The 16,130-nt window shown below is 33.6% G+C and overlaps 1 protein-coding gene across 2 annotated transcripts in view; it reads left to right on the top strand.

Moving 5' to 3' along the window:
* Nucleotides 1-13,365: 13,365 nt before the first annotated feature.
* Nucleotides 13,366-16,130, top strand: part of LOC133607946 (15-hydroxyprostaglandin dehydrogenase [NAD(+)]-like) — a 31,743-nt gene continuing 28,978 nt past the window's right edge. For both annotated transcript variants that reach the window (XM_061963018.2, XM_061963019.1), the window contains exon 1: nucleotides 13,366-14,589. In XM_061963018.2, coding sequence (XP_061819002.1) covers nucleotides 14,497-14,589 — 93 coding nt within the window. In that variant the 5' untranslated portion in view covers nucleotides 13,366-14,496. The remainder of the gene's footprint in view (nucleotides 14,590-16,130) is intronic.

The raw sequence follows: 16,130 nt of genomic DNA, 5'->3' as shown, positions 1-16,130 counted from the left end.
CATACACATCCTGTACATATACATTCACTGTACAAACATACATATACACATACTGTACTAGGGGTGTGGGAAAAAATGTATTCGAATTTGAATCGCGATTCTCACGTTGTGCGATTCAGAATCGATTCTCATTTTTAAAAAATCGATTGTTTTATTTTTTATTTATTTATTTTTTAATTTTATTTTTTTAATTAATCAATCCAACAAAACAATACAAATCAATACCATAACAATGCAATCCAATTCCAAAACCAAACCCGACCCGGCAACACTCAGAACTGCAATAAACAGAGCAATTGAGAGGAGACACAAACACGACACAGAACAAACCAAAAGTAGTGAAACAAAAATGAATATTATCAACAACAGTATCAATATTAGTTACAATTTCAACATAGCAGTGATTAAAAAATCCCTCATTGACATTATCATTATACATTTATATAAAAAAAAAAAAAAAAAAAGAACAATAGTGTCACAGTGGCTTACACTTGCATCACATCTCATAAGCTTGACAACACACTGTGTCCAATATTTTCACAAAGATAAAATAAGTCATATTTTTGGTTCATTTAATAGTTAAAACAAATTTACATTATTGCAATCAGTTGATAAAACATTGTGCTTTACAATTATAAAAGCTTTTTACAAAAATCTACTATTCTGCTTGCATGTCAGCAGACTGGGATAGATCCTGCTGAAATCATATGTATTGAATGAATAGAGAATTGTTTTGAATCGGGAAAAAAATCGTTTTTGAATCGAGAATCGTGTTGAATTGAAAACATTTTTTTTTAAATCGAATCGTGACCCCAAGAATCGATATTGAATCGAATCGTGGGACACCCAAAGATTCACAGCCCTATACTGTACATATACATTAACTGTACAAACATACATATACACGTACTGTACATACACACTAACAGTAAAAACATACATATACACATACTGTACATATACATTCACTGTACAAACATACATAAACACATACTGTACATATACATTCACTGTACAAACATACATATACACGTACTGCACATATACATTCACTGTACAAACATACATATATACATTCACTGTGCAAACATATACACATACTGTACATATACATTCACTGTACAAACATACATATACATGTACTGTACATACACATTCACTGTACAAACACATAAACACATACTGTACATACACATTCACTGTACAAACATACATATACACATACTGTACATATACATTCACTGTACAAACATACTGTACATATACAAGAATGTAATTTTGCAATTTTCAATGCCAACAAAGAGACTGACTTAAAAGAAATGCAGGTGCATGTCTTTGGAGGTGGGAGTAAGCCGGAGTATCCGGAGGGAACCCACGCAGTCACGGGGAGAACATGCAAACTCCACACAGAAAGATCCCGAGGCCGGGATTGAACTCAGGACCTTCGTAATGTGAGGCACATGCACTAACCCCTGGGTCCACCGTGCTGCCCCGAATGCATTTAGTAAAAAATAAACATTTTAAATAAAAAATTAAAAAAAGTATTTTATTGAAACCCATTTTTTTCAGGATTTCGCGAGCCACATGGAATGATGTGGCAGGCCAGAACTGGCCCCCAGGCTTTGAGTTTGACACCTGTGATTTAACTTTTTCCGTATTACATTTTTTTAATTGATAAATGTATTTGTAATTTTTAACTTTTATGTATTTATTTTTTCCATTTGTCTTTTTTCTTTATCACATTTTTTTTTTTAATCAATTCATTTATTTGTAACTTTTATGTATTAATGTTTTTTTTTCGTTTGTCTTTTTTTTCTGTTTTACTTTTTTTTTTTTTATTAATTAAGTTATTTGTTATTTTGGACTTTTATGTATTCACTCATTTTTTTCTTTGTTTTCTTTTCTTTATTACATTTTTTAAAATGTATTTATTGATTTAAATGTTTTTACTTTTATGTATTTATGAAAATGTTTTCCTTTGTCTTTTTTTTGGTATGACTTTTTTTGAATGTAATTTTTTTTAAAATTACTTTTATGTATTAATTCATTTATTTTTTCGTTTGTCTTTAATTGTCTTTTTAAAAATATATATTTATATTGGATTTATTTTACATTTTTTACTTATATGTATTTATTTTAGTTTTCCTTTGTTTTGTTTTTATTACTTTTTTTTTAATTAGTACATTTTTAATTCTTTACTTTTATGTATTTATAAAAAAAAAATATTTTGTCTTTTTTACTGTATTACTTTTTTTAAAATTAATTAATGTATTTTTTACTTTTTATTTTTATTTATTAGGGTAAAAGTATCTGTTTATCAATACCTGTATTATATTTTCCCTATCAAATGAATAAATAATTTTAAAAAAAAAGGAAAAAAAGTGTGTAATATTTAATAATCATGTTACACACACACACACACACACACACACACACACACACACACACACACACACACACACACACACACACACACATGCACGCTTTGTTGCTTCTCTTTATTAACCTGCCCACTGTACCAATCAATGGCGGCGTGTTCTTCTTTGTGCAAATCTCTGCAGCATTGTCCAACTCTTCGGCAGCATAATCGCCAGTCAAACCCAAAATGGGCCAGCGGTGGGGGCAAACACAACAAGTCAGCAGCTGGTCAGCAAGTCACAGTTGAACGCTGCTCAATGACAAATTTGCAAAGTCAGCCGGGTGGACGTGGAGAGGGGGGCTGAGGGGTCAGGGTGCTACATGTGGACCCCAATTCATGAGCAAGAATGTTAGTGAAAAAGTTATACTGTACTCTTTTAGCATTCATGTCCATTTGTGGCACAACGCTTCATTTGACTTTTATTTGTGGCATATTTCTTTGACGCATTTAATAAAAAATAATTTTTACTTTGCTTTTTGTTTATTCCAAAAATAAAATGTAAAATGTTATTTGTAGATTTGTTTTCAGAACATTTATCCTAAAAATGTAATCAAGCATGTTATTTGTATTTTTCTTTTTAAAACTAAATGTATTCATTTTAGCAGCGGCCCTGCGATGAGATCGCTAGTGCAGCTAGGATAGGCTCCAGCACCCCCCGCCGCCCCAAGAGGGACAAGCGGTAGAAAATGGATGGCTGGACTTTTAGTGGCTGCAGCATATTGCTTTACAAAATGAAATTAAACATATTTACAAATGTATTTTCAGCACGTTTTTTTGAAAATAAAAATAATATATATTTTTTAATGACTCCAGCATATTTCTTTTGAAACTAAAATTAAAAAGTTACATTTTCAGATTTATCTACAGCGTAAAAAAAATCTAAGATATTATTTATAGATTTATTTTCAGAACATTTATTTAAAAAAAATAAATTAAACATTGTGACGATCTGTCACTTCATTTCTGTTTGTTTCCTTGTTTTGTATTTACTTCCCAGCAGTGCTCTTATTTTGTTTCCATTTCCTGTTTGTCGCGCTGAGCACTGTGGTTCTTCCCTCACCTGCTGTTGATTGGCAACCGGTCCACACCTGCTGCCAATCAGTATGTCTCTATTTATGCCTGTATCGAGCACTCGTCAGTGCTTGAAGATTGCTTTATGTTTGGTACTATTATATGCACGACTGTTTCACTTTCTCAAAAACTCATCCTACCTGCTCTCCGTTCTCCTGGTTCCTGCATCTTGGGGTCATTAATACGGCAGCCATGCGAGTTCCTCACAAACATGTTATTTTGTAGCGCCTATTGCATGATTAAAAAAAAAAAACCTTTACATTTAGTTGCAAAAGCACATTTTTAGTTTTACTTCCAGCACATTTCTTTAAAAATAAGATACAACTTTTTATTTTAAGCAGTTGCAACATATTTCATTAAACATTTTTAAAATTAAACTTATCTTTAGTGCCTGAAGCATATTAAAAAAAAAAGGCAATACAAGTAATCATTTTAGTGGCTGCAGCATATTTCTTTGAAAACTATAATCAAAAGTCTTATTTTTAGTGGTTGAGGCAATTAAAAAAAAAAAAAACATTTTAGTGGCTGCTGTATATTAAAAAAAAAAAAAGTTTACAAATTCATTTTCAGCATGTTAATTTGAAAATAAAAGGTTTTTTTTTAAGGCTGCAGCACATTTCTTTTAAAAATACAACTAAAAAGTATTATATTCAGATTTATTTACAGTGCATTTCTTTAAAAAAAAATCTAACATGTTATTTATAGATTTATTTTCAGATGTATTATTTTAAAACAATAAATTAAACATGTTATTTTGTAGTGCCCATTGCATAATAAAAAACCTGTTTTTGTTATTTTTAGATGCAACAAAATTTTAAAAATTTATTTTCAGCATATTTGTTTGAAAGAAATAAAGTTCATTTTTTTTACTTTTTTTCCACAACGTATTTATTTGAAAACTAAAGTTAATTATTTTTATATTTTACATTTTATTTTTCCAACATATTTTACTAATAAATATAATTGATTATTTTTATTTTCATTATATTTCTTTGAAAAAGTAAAAATTAAACTTGCTATTGTTAGTTTTACTTCAGCATATGTTTTTTAAAAAATTAGGTACAACTTTCTATTTTTAGCAGTTGTAACATATTTCATAAAAATAAAAAATAAATCTAATTAAACATCATATGGCTGAAGCATATTTTTAAAAAAGGCAATAAAAGTAATAATTTTTAGTTACTGCAGCATATTTCTTTAAAAATTAAATCAAACGTCTTATTTTTAGTGGTTTAGGCACTTTCAAAAAAATATATTTTAGTGGCTACAAATTTATTTTCAGCATTTGTTTATTTGAAAATAAAATATGTTTTTTTTATGGCTAGAGCATATTTATTTTAAAAATAACATTAAAAAGAATTATTCTCAGATTTATTTACAGCGTATATCTTTAAAAAAAAAAATCAAACATGTTATTTATTGATTTATTTTCAGAATATTTATTTAAAAAAAAAAATTAAACATATTAGTTGTAGTGCACATTGCATATGTTCCTTGACTGCACTTGAATGTAGAATATATGTAGAATATATTTATATTTTTTGTATAATATATATTATATATATAATATATTATATATATTATATTATTTATTATTATCATTGTCTATTGTGAGCAAACTGTGGTGCTGAATTTCCCCCAGGGATCAATAAAGTACTTTCTATTCATAATAAAAATATATTTTTTATTATTTTTTTATTGCAACAGCCAATATTTGGATAATTTTTCAAAAAGTAAATTGCTTAAAAAATGTTTATTTTTAGATTTAATTGAAAAATATTAATGTGAAAATGTTACTTAAACAAGTTATTTTTAGTTCCCGCAGCATATATTTCTTTTAAAAACAAAATTAATTATTTTTAGCGATAGATAAAATAAAACTTGTTATTTTTTATTTCCTTTTCAGAATATGTTTTTGAAATAAAATTTGAAGAGTTATTCTTAGTGTCCGCATCATATTTCTTTGATGAAATAAACTAAACATGTTATTTTTAGATTCAGCGTGCTAAAAAAAAAATCAATGAAACATGGTATTTTTAGTGTTATTTCTAGCAAGTTTTCTTTGAAAAATTACATTTTACGTGGCGGGCCTTATCATTGAAAAATGTTTTAAAAAGTAAAAGGTTGCAAGATATTTTTTTTCTTTTGACATTCAGGAACAATTCAATTAAAAGCACAGATTATGCAACCTAAATTGAACTTGTAAACATCATATTTAATGTAGTAATAATCAGGAAATATTTAATATTTGGAATAAAATACAAATCTAAATAACCGCACAAATTTCTAATCTAACGCCTCCCAACAAAAACAAACAAAAAACAACAACAACAAACCAACACTAGAAATGATTGGGAAATAATTATTACAGAAATCCTGTAATTAATAAAGTTCAATATTTTTTTATTTAGATTTTTTCATCTTATTTCTGAAAAATATAGTTACATTTTAAAATTTTATTGCCATTATATTTCTTTGAAAAATAAAATGAAACATATTTTCCATTCCATTTTCAGTATATATTTTCAAATACAATTTAAATGGTTCTTTTCAGCATTTCTTTGCTAAAACAATTGAAGCATGGTCATTTTAGATTTATTTTTTTAGCATTTTTTATTCAATACATCAATTTTTATGGGCCTGCTGCAATGCCAGTGCCCATCCACATGCTGCTAAGCAGCAGTGAATGGGCGCTTGCAATGCAAGCAGCCCATATTATTATTGCTCATACTTCAAACTTTATTATAGTTCCGCACGTTTCCCTTACGATTAATACGAGACGAACCGGCCAACAAACCCCCCACATATGTTATACCGTCGGAAAGGTCTCGTTTGCGCCGGTGGGGGTACTCTAAATTGGGAATATTTAGTGTTGCCATGGCATATATATATATATATATATATATATATATATATATATATATATATATATATATATATATATATATATATACAGTCGCGATCAAAAGTTTTCATACACTTGTGAAGAACATAATGTCATGGCTGTCTTGAGTTTCCAATCATTTCTACAACTCTTATTTTTTTGTGAAAGAGTGATTGGAGCACATACTTGTTGGTCACAAAAAACATTCATGAAGTTTGGTTCTTTTATGAATTTATTATGGGTCTACTGAAAATGTGAGCAAATTTGTTAGGTCAAAAGTATACATCCCCCAATGTTAATATTTGCTTACATGTCCTTTGGCAAGTTTCACTGCAATAAGGCGCTTTTAGTAGCCATCCACAAGCTTCTGCTTGATTTTTGACCACTCCTCTTGACAAAAGTGGTGCAGTTCAGCTAAATGTGTTGGTTTTCTGACATGGACTTGTTTCTTCAGCATTGTCCACACGTTTAAGTCAGGACTTTGGGAAGACCATTCTAAAACCTTAATTCTAGCCCTGAATTAGCCATTCCTTTACCACTTTTGACGTGGGTTCGGGGTCATTGTCCTGTTGGAACACCCAACTGCGCCCAAGACCCAACCTCCGGGCTGAGGATTTTAGGTTGTCCTAAAGAATTTGGAGGTAATCCTCCTTTTTCATTGTCCCATTTAAAGCACCAGTTCCATGGGCAGCAAAACAGGCCCAGAGCATAATACTACCACCACCATGCTTGACGGTAGGCATGGTGTTCCTGGGATTAAAGGCCCCACCTTTTCTCCTCCAAACATATTGCTGGGTATTGTAGCCAAACAGCAAAATTTTTGTTTCATCTGACCACAGAACTTTCCTCCAGAAGGTCTTATCTTTGTCCATGTGATGTCAGATGAAACAAAAATGTAGATGTTTGGCGAAACAGGCTTGTAGGGATGCTATAGCCTCTGTGTTTTTTCCTGACCTGACGTATTTTCCGCTCGACCCCGGTATTGAGCACTGTATAACAGATAAACCACAGAAACCTTGACTATTTATATATATATACATATACATATTTCATAAAAATAAAAAATAAATCTAATTAAACGTCATATGGCTGAAGCATATTTTTAAAAAAGGCAATAAAAGTAATAATTTTTAGTAACTGCAGCATATTTCTTTAAAAATTAAATTAAACGTCTTATTTTTAGTGGTTTAGGCACTTTCAAAAAAATATATTTTAGTGGCTACAAATTTATTTTCAGCATTTGTTTATTTGAAAATAACATATGTTTTTTTTATGGCTAGAGCATATTTATTTTAAAAATAACATTAAAAAGAATTATCCTCAGATTTATTTACAGCGTATATCTTTGAAAAAAAAAAATCAAACATGTTATTTATAGATTTATTTTCAGAATATTTATTTAAAAAAAAAAATTTAAACATGTTACTTTGTAGTGCACATTGCATATGTTCCTTGACTGCACTTAAATGTAGAATATATGTAGAATATATTTATACTTTTCATATATTATATATTATATATATTATATATATCATATATATTGTATTATTTATTATTATCATTGTCTATTGTGAGCGAACTGTGGTGCTGAATTTCCCCCAGGGATCAATAAAGTACTTTCTATTCATAAAAAAAATATATTTTTTAATTATTTTTAATTGCAACAGCCAATATTTGGATACTTTTTTAAAAAGTAAATTGCTTAAAAAATGTTTATTTTTAGATTTAATTGAAAAATGTTAATGTGAAAATGTTACTTAAACAAGTTATTTTTAGTTCCCGCAGCATATATTTCTTTTAAAAACAAAATTAATTATTTTTAGCGATAGATAAAATAAAACTTGTTATTTTTTATTTCATTTTCAGAATATGTTTTTGAAATAAAATTTGAAGAGTTATTCTTAGTGGCCGCATCATATTTCTTTGATATATATATATATATATATATATATATATATATATATATATATATATATATATATATATATATATATATATATATACAGCCCGGCCCTCGGCTGTTTGGGGACCCATGATTTACAGTAATACCATTTTAAATGTAACACAAATAAATAGTTCATTATTTTGGGTTCATTGCATTCATCTTGGAATGACAACAAACTCTATCGGCGGTCACTCGAAACGAGTATGACGATCCTCCTGGTAGGGGTGTATCCCTTTATGGCGGATGCCTGTGCGTGACTTTGTTTTACGTGGGGAGAACTGGTGCACAGACAGTCACCACACGATCCTTGACAGAAATCGGGTCAGGGTCCGGTGGCATGGAGTCCAAGACAACAGGGGACCCCTTTTCTGCTGCAGCCTTCTTCCGCCATCGCAGCCGTTGTGGTAGTTCTTAAAAATCTACCGCCGTTGAGGTCTTCACCGCATCCCTGGCTAGGGTGCAGTCAGGTACTACACTGCAAAAAGTCAGTGTTCAAAAGCAAGAAAAAAAAAAATTAGGGGTATTTTATTTGAACTAAGCAAAATTATCTGCCAATAGAACAAGAACATTTGGCTTGTCAAGACTTTCCAAAACAAGTAAAATTAGCTAACTTCAATGAACCCAGACATACCTTAAAATAAGTTATTTTATTAATTATAAATTAATAAAGTAATTATTTACTGTTCATTAGTCTTACCATACTTAACCTACTGTGTGGAAGTCTGGGGGAATAATTATAAAAGCTCATTAAATTCAATAACTAAGGTTGGATATCTGGACCATACTCACTCACTATTCTTACAGTCAAAAATATTGAAATTAAATGATATTATTTTGTATCAAACTGCACAAATAATGTATAAAGCCAACATAAATAAACTCCCAGGAAGCATTCAAAAATTGTTCAGCACACGAGAGGGCGGTTATAATTTAAGGGGGAATTTAAATTTCAAAATGCTTAGTTATAGAACGACCATTAAAAGTTTTTGTATTTCAATTTGTGGAGTGAAATTATGGAATGGTTTGAATAAGGAGTTAAAGCAATGTCCAAACATAGACCAGTTTAAAAAGAAGTACAGGTATATGGTATTCCAGAGGTACAGAGATGAAGAAGGGCTTTGATATTGGCTTGTTTATGTTACAGAAGAGTGTGGGGCTACCCACTAAGGCAGTGGTGTTGCTGTGGTGGCATGTTACCATTTCCATGATCTCTAGTGGTAATGGTGTGGCTATGTATGTGTGTAGTGTGCATATGTATGTATATATCTATAATTTATGTATATACAAGTTCATTAAGTTTGTACATTGAGTGAACAGGTAGTTCTAGCTCAGAGCAATTTATGATTTAAAGAAAAGGGGTGGGATTAAATAAGTGTAAACTTCTTCTCACTCCTTTTCAAATATGTAAAAAAAAAAGAAGAAAAAGAAATAAGAAAGTCCAATGCTCATTTGTTTTTGTTTTCTCTTTTCCATTGTTTTCATTTTGTTATAATGTCTGTTAAGGCTATAGCACTGTATTGGATCAGGCTTGCTCTTGTTTTTATGCATATTTGAAATAAAAATCAATCAATCAATCAAGTATATTGTCACTAATAACAAGTCCACTTTTCTTGATAGAAAAAAAAAAGAGACCTTTTCTCTCAATATGTTTTAAAATATTCTTAAATTAAGTAAATGCTAGTGTCGTTATCTTGACATAATGATATGCGCTCGGCATTAAATTTCTTGTAACCAGCAAACTTATAGTAAAAACTAATTTATTTTTCTTGATGGAAAGGCAACAAGGCAACCGCTTGTTACTCTCGGGGTCTACTAGCCGCTCAGGCATATCATATCGTCTAAAAAATGCATCGATAACATGACGTCATCGCGCTAAGTGCGTGCTTTTTCAGTCAATTAGTGCGCGAGAAAAAAAAAAAAAAAAAAAAAATATATATATATATATATATATATATATACACAGGTAAAAGCCAGTAAATTAGAATATTTTGAAAAACTTGATTTATTTCAGTAATTGCATTCAAAAGGTGTAACTTGTACATTATATTTATTCATTGCACACAGACTGATGCATTCAAATGTTTATTTCATTTAATTTTGATGATTTGAAGTGGCAACAAATGAAAATCCAAAATTCCGTGTGTCACAAAATTAGAATATTACTTAAGGCTAATACAAAAAAGGGATTTTTAGAAATGTTGGCCAACTGAAAAGTATGAAAATGAAAAATATGAGCATGTACAATACTCAATACTTGGTTGGAGCTCCTTTTGCCTCAATTACTGCGTTAATGCGGCGTGGCATGGAGTCAATGAGTTTCTGGCACTGCTCAGGTGTTATGAGAGCCCAGGTTGCTCTGATAGTGGCCTTCAACTCTTCTGCGTTTTTGGGCCTGGCATTCTGCATCTTCCTTTTCACAATACCCCACAGATTTTCTATGGGGCTAAGGTCAGGGGAGTTGGCGGGCCAATTTAGAACAGAAATACCATGGTCCGTAAAGCAGGCACAGGTAGATTTTGCGCTGTGTGCAGGCGCCAAGTCCTGTTGGAACTTGAAATCTCCATCTCCATAGAGCAGGTCAGCAGCAGGAAGCATGAAGTGCTCTAAAACTTGCTGGTAGACGGCTGCGTTGACCCTGGATCTCAGGAAACAGAGTGGACCGACACCAGCAGATGACATGGCACCCCAAACCATCACTGATGGTGGAAACTTTACACTAGACTTCAGGCAACGTGGATCCTGTGCCTCTCCTGTCTTCCTCCAGACTCTGGGACCTCGATTTCCAAAGGAAATGCAAAATTTGCATGGTTGGGTGATGGTTTGGGGTGCCATGTCATCTGCTGGTGTCGGTCCACTCTGTTTCCTGAGATCCAGGGTCAACGCAGCCGTCTACCAGCAAGTTTTAGAGCACTTCATGCTTCCTGCTGCTGACCTGCTCTATGGAGATGGAGATTTCAAGTTCCAACAGGACTTGGCACCTGCACACAGCGCAAAATCTACCCGTGCCTGCTTTACGGACCATGGTATTTCTGTTCTAAATTGGCCCGCCAACTCCCCTGACCTTAGCCCCATAGAAAATCTGTGGGGTATTGTGAAAAGGAAGATGCAGAATGCCAGGCCCAAAAACGCAGAAGAGTTGAAGGCCACTATCAGAGCAACCTGGGCTCTCATAACACCTGAGCAGTGCCAGAAACTCATTGACTCCATGCCACGCCGCATTAACGCAGTAATTGAGGCAAAAGGAGCTCCAACCAAGTATTGAGTATTGTACATGCTCATATTTTTCATTTTCATACTTTTCAGTTGGCCAACATTTCTAAAAATCCCTTTTTTGTATTAGCCTTAAGTAATATTCTAATTTTGTGACACACGGAATTTTGGATTTTCATTTGTTGCCACTTCAAATCATCAAAATTAAATGAAATAAACATTTGAATGCATCAGTCTGTGTGCAATGAATAAATATAATGTACAAGTTACACCTTTTGAATGCAATTACTGAAATAAATCAAGTTTTTCAAAATATTCTAATTTACTGGCTTTTACCTGTATATATATATATATATATATATATATATATATATATATATATATATATATATATATATATATATATATATATATATATATACAGCCCGGCCGGAATTCAATTTGGACTCAATATTGAGGAGAGACATGATCACTGCACTCTCTGCACAGTCCTGCACCACGCTCTGACGAAGAAGGTTTTCGTCTCCTCTTTTAATTCAGATGTTCCATGTTCACGCACCAACATATGTCACAGCAGGAATGGTAAGTGTGTAAAAGAGTCATTGTTTTCGGTCGCTTTGAAGTCCAAGAAGCGGATTTCTCGGGCCTGGGCTCTTCCTGGATCCAGCTGGGGCAGGTGTTGGAGGACAATGGATAACCCCTCCCGTCTCCTGACCACAGGGACTTCAAGAGGGCAGCGGGTCGTAAATAGCGTTGACTTCAGTTACCAAATAGTTGGAAGAGAGTTTGTGAAATACTTCAAAGAGAGTTCGTTTAACACTTCAAAGAGAGTTCCTCTGGGAGTTGAGCAGATCCTGTCATCTGTCCGTGTTGAAATCACAGTGGCGTTTCACGAGCCTTCTTCCTCTTGTTAGGCCTCGAAAGACAGCATTCATAATACCACGTTTCTTTTGTGATAACTTACAAACAATTATTCCAACACCCCACATGTTATTTTATGCAGAATATTGTTTGCAGACGCGATCTCTGACCTCTACGGCTGTGCCCTAAATGTTTTGGCAGCGCTCCCACAACGTCAACGTGCTCCAGGGGCGTGTCCGGTCACGCCAAGGAAGCCCTGAAGAAGATTGAGAGGAGTTTTTTTTTGTCAGCTGGGTGTGTCCAACATGAAGGCAGCTGATAGGCAAACATTCCTCTCAGAGACCTTCAATTGTGTGCACAGTCATATACTGTATATATAGTATACTGTATTGGAAGCCATAGACAGGCTGTAAAGGCCCTGTTGCAGCACTCTGGCTCCCTCTAGTGGCCACGCAAGGAACATGCAGGTGTTTAGGACAACATTTCAACCAAACTTCATTGCAAAAATGTTGTTTTTCGACGTGTTTTGTGACAGCAGCGTGCAATTAGTAGGCTCCACACACGCGTGACGTTCACAAGCGTTCATTTCACTCCATTTTCAAACACATTTTCACCTTTGGTCCACTCCTAGAAGCCCGCGTGGACGTTGACACGACACGTGATTGCGACGTTTGCACCGGTTGTACCACAGAATGTACCCTCAGAGGTCAAAGATGGACGTAGGAATGTGTGCATGAAAATAAGACACCGAGTCGGGGTTGGAGATCTTTTTTTTTTTTTTAGCTCGGTGGTTGTGGGTTTCATTTGCTTTCAGAAAAAAAAAAGTCTGCCTGCAAGTCGTTGGAAAATGTCTGAAAATGTCGAAAACAACGAGGACGTTTGCCAACTTGATGAAGCAAGCTTCCTGCGACCATGTTTAGACTTGTTGTGGGAAGTGCCTTGCATGCTTCTTCCTCTACTGCAGCCACACTTCGACATCATTCCGCACACTTTCACACTCTCTGGCACACTTCAGTGCTATCTGACACACTCTAGCGCGCTTTGGCACACTTTAGTACTATCTAACATTCTGTAGCACTCTTTTTGCATACTTTAACACACTTAATCACTTTTTAACACTCTTCTTCAGCACACTTCAGCACTCTTTAAGGCTCTCTAGCACTTTTTCAGCATACTTTAGCACTCTTTAACACTCTCCAGCACTCTTTTTTTTAGCACAATCTAACACTCCTTTGCACACTTTAACATTCTTCAACAAAACCTAACACTCTTTAACTCTCTCCAGACCTCTTCTTCAGCACACTTTATCACTCTTTAGCACACTTGAACAAAATCGAGCACACTATAGCATTCTTTAAGACTCTCTAACACTCTTCTTCAGCACACCTTAGCACTCTTTAGCACACTTGAACCCCTCTTTAACACACTTTAGTACTCTTTACCACTCTTTCGCACTTTTACACTTTCTGACCTCCAAATTTTTTTTAACACTTTTTGGTGCACTTTAGCACACTAACACACTTCTGCAGTCTTTTGCACTCTTTAACACTCTTTAGCACTTTTACACTTTTTGACCCCAAAACATTTTTTAACACTCTTTAGTGCACTTTAGCACACTAACACACTTCTGCAGTCTTTTGCACTCTTTAACACTCTTTAGCAGTCTTACACTCTTTGACAAATCTTTTTTAAACACTCTTTAGAGCACTTTACCACACTTCCGTAGTCTTTTGCACTATTTAACACTCTTTAACACACTCCAGCACTCTTTAACACTCTTTAATACACTTTAGCAATCTTTAGCTCTATTTAACACACTCCAGCACTCTTTAACACTCTTTAATACACTTTAGCAATCTTTAGCTCTATTTAACACAATTTAGCACTCTTTAACACTATTTAGCACTTTTTAACACACTTTAACACTCTTTAACCCTATATAACACTCTTTAGCACACTTTACCAGTCCTTAGTATTTTTTTAACACACTTAGGCGCTCTTTAACCCACTTTAACCAACTTCAACAGTCTTTAGCACTCTTTTGCAGACTTTAAGACACAGTAGCAGTCTTTTAGCACACTTTGGCACACTTGCGAGCACACAGCGATGCCTGTGAGCGGGAAAGTGTGCGTGGTGACAGGAGCAGCAGGAGGGATCGGCAAAGCGATCAGCGAGGTGCTTTTTAAAAACGGAGCGAAGGTAAGTCCAAGTAAAATGTCCTTGTGTGTCATGTTTGGTCCGCTTTTACACTTTCACACTCTTTAGCACACTTTAGCACTCTTTAATACTATCAACAATTCTGTAGCATTCTTTAGTATACACACTTAACTACTCTTTAACACTCTCTAGCACTCAGCACACTGTAGCACTCTTTAACGCGCTCTAGCACTTTTTAGCATACTTTAAAACACTTTAGCACTCGTTAACACTCTCCAGCACTCTTTTTTTTGCACAATCCAATACTCTTTAGCACACTTTACCATTCTTCAACAAAACCTAACACACATTAGCACTCTTTAACTCTCTCCAGACCTCTTCTTCGGCACACTTAAACACTCTTTAGAACACTTAAACAAAATCTTCCACACTTTAGCACTCTTGAACACTCTCTAACACTCTTTTTCAGCACACCTTAGCACTCTTTAGCACACTTTAACACCTCTTTAACACGCTTTAGTACTCTTTAACACTCTTTAGCACTTTTAGACTCTTTGACAAAACTTTTTTAAACACTCTTTAGTGCACTTTACCACACTTCTGCAGTCTTTTCCACTCTTTACACTTCAGCAGTCTTTTGCACTCTTTAGCACTTTTTAACACACTTTAGCACTCTTTAACACTCTTTAATACACTTTAGCACTATTTAACACAATTTAGCACTCTTTAACTCCATTTAGCACTTTTTAACACATTTTAACACTCTTTAACACACTTTAGCCCTATTTAACTCTCTTTAGCACACTTTACCAGTCTTTAGCACTTTTTAAGACATTTCGGCGCTCTTTAGCCCACTTTAACCCACTTCAGCAGTCTTTAGCACTCTTTAGCACTCTTTTGCACACTTGAACCCCTCTTTAACACACTTTGGTACTCTTTAACACTCTTTAGCACTTTTCCACTCTTTGACAAAACTTTTTAAACACTCTTTAGTGCACTTTACAACACTTCTTTTCCACTCTTTAACACTCTTTAACACACCTCAGCAGTCTTGTGCACTCTTTAACACTTTTTAACACACGTTAGCAGTTTTTTTAGCACTTTTTAACACACTTTAGCACTCTTTAACACTCTTTAACACACTTGAGCACTCTTTAACACTCTTTAATACACTTTAGCACTTTTTAACACACTTCGGCGCTCTTTAGCCCACTTTAACCCACTTCAGCAGTCTTTAGCACTCTTTAGCACTCTTTTGCACACTTGAACCCCTCTTTAACACGCTTTGGTACTCTTTAACACTCTTTAGCACTTTTCCACTCTTTGACAAAACTTTTTTAAACACTCTTTAGTGCACTTTACAACACTTCTTTTCCACTCTTTAACACTCTTTAACACACCTCAGCAGTCTTGTGCACTCTTTAACACTTTTTAACACACGTTAGCAGTTTTTAGCACTTTTTAACACTCTTTAACACACTTGAGCACTCTTTAACACACTTGAGTACTCTTTAACACTCTTTAATACACTTTAGCACTATTTAACACAATTTAGCACTCTTTAACACCATTTGGCACTTTTT

Source organism: Nerophis lumbriciformis, linkage group LG09 (genome assembly GCF_033978685.3).
Source record: "Nerophis lumbriciformis linkage group LG09, RoL_Nlum_v2.1, whole genome shotgun sequence".
Classification (NCBI taxonomy): Eukaryota; Metazoa; Chordata; class Actinopteri; order Syngnathiformes; family Syngnathidae; genus Nerophis; species Nerophis lumbriciformis.
Note: the sequence above shows the minus strand (reverse complement) of the source record. Positions and strands in the feature narration are given on the sequence as shown.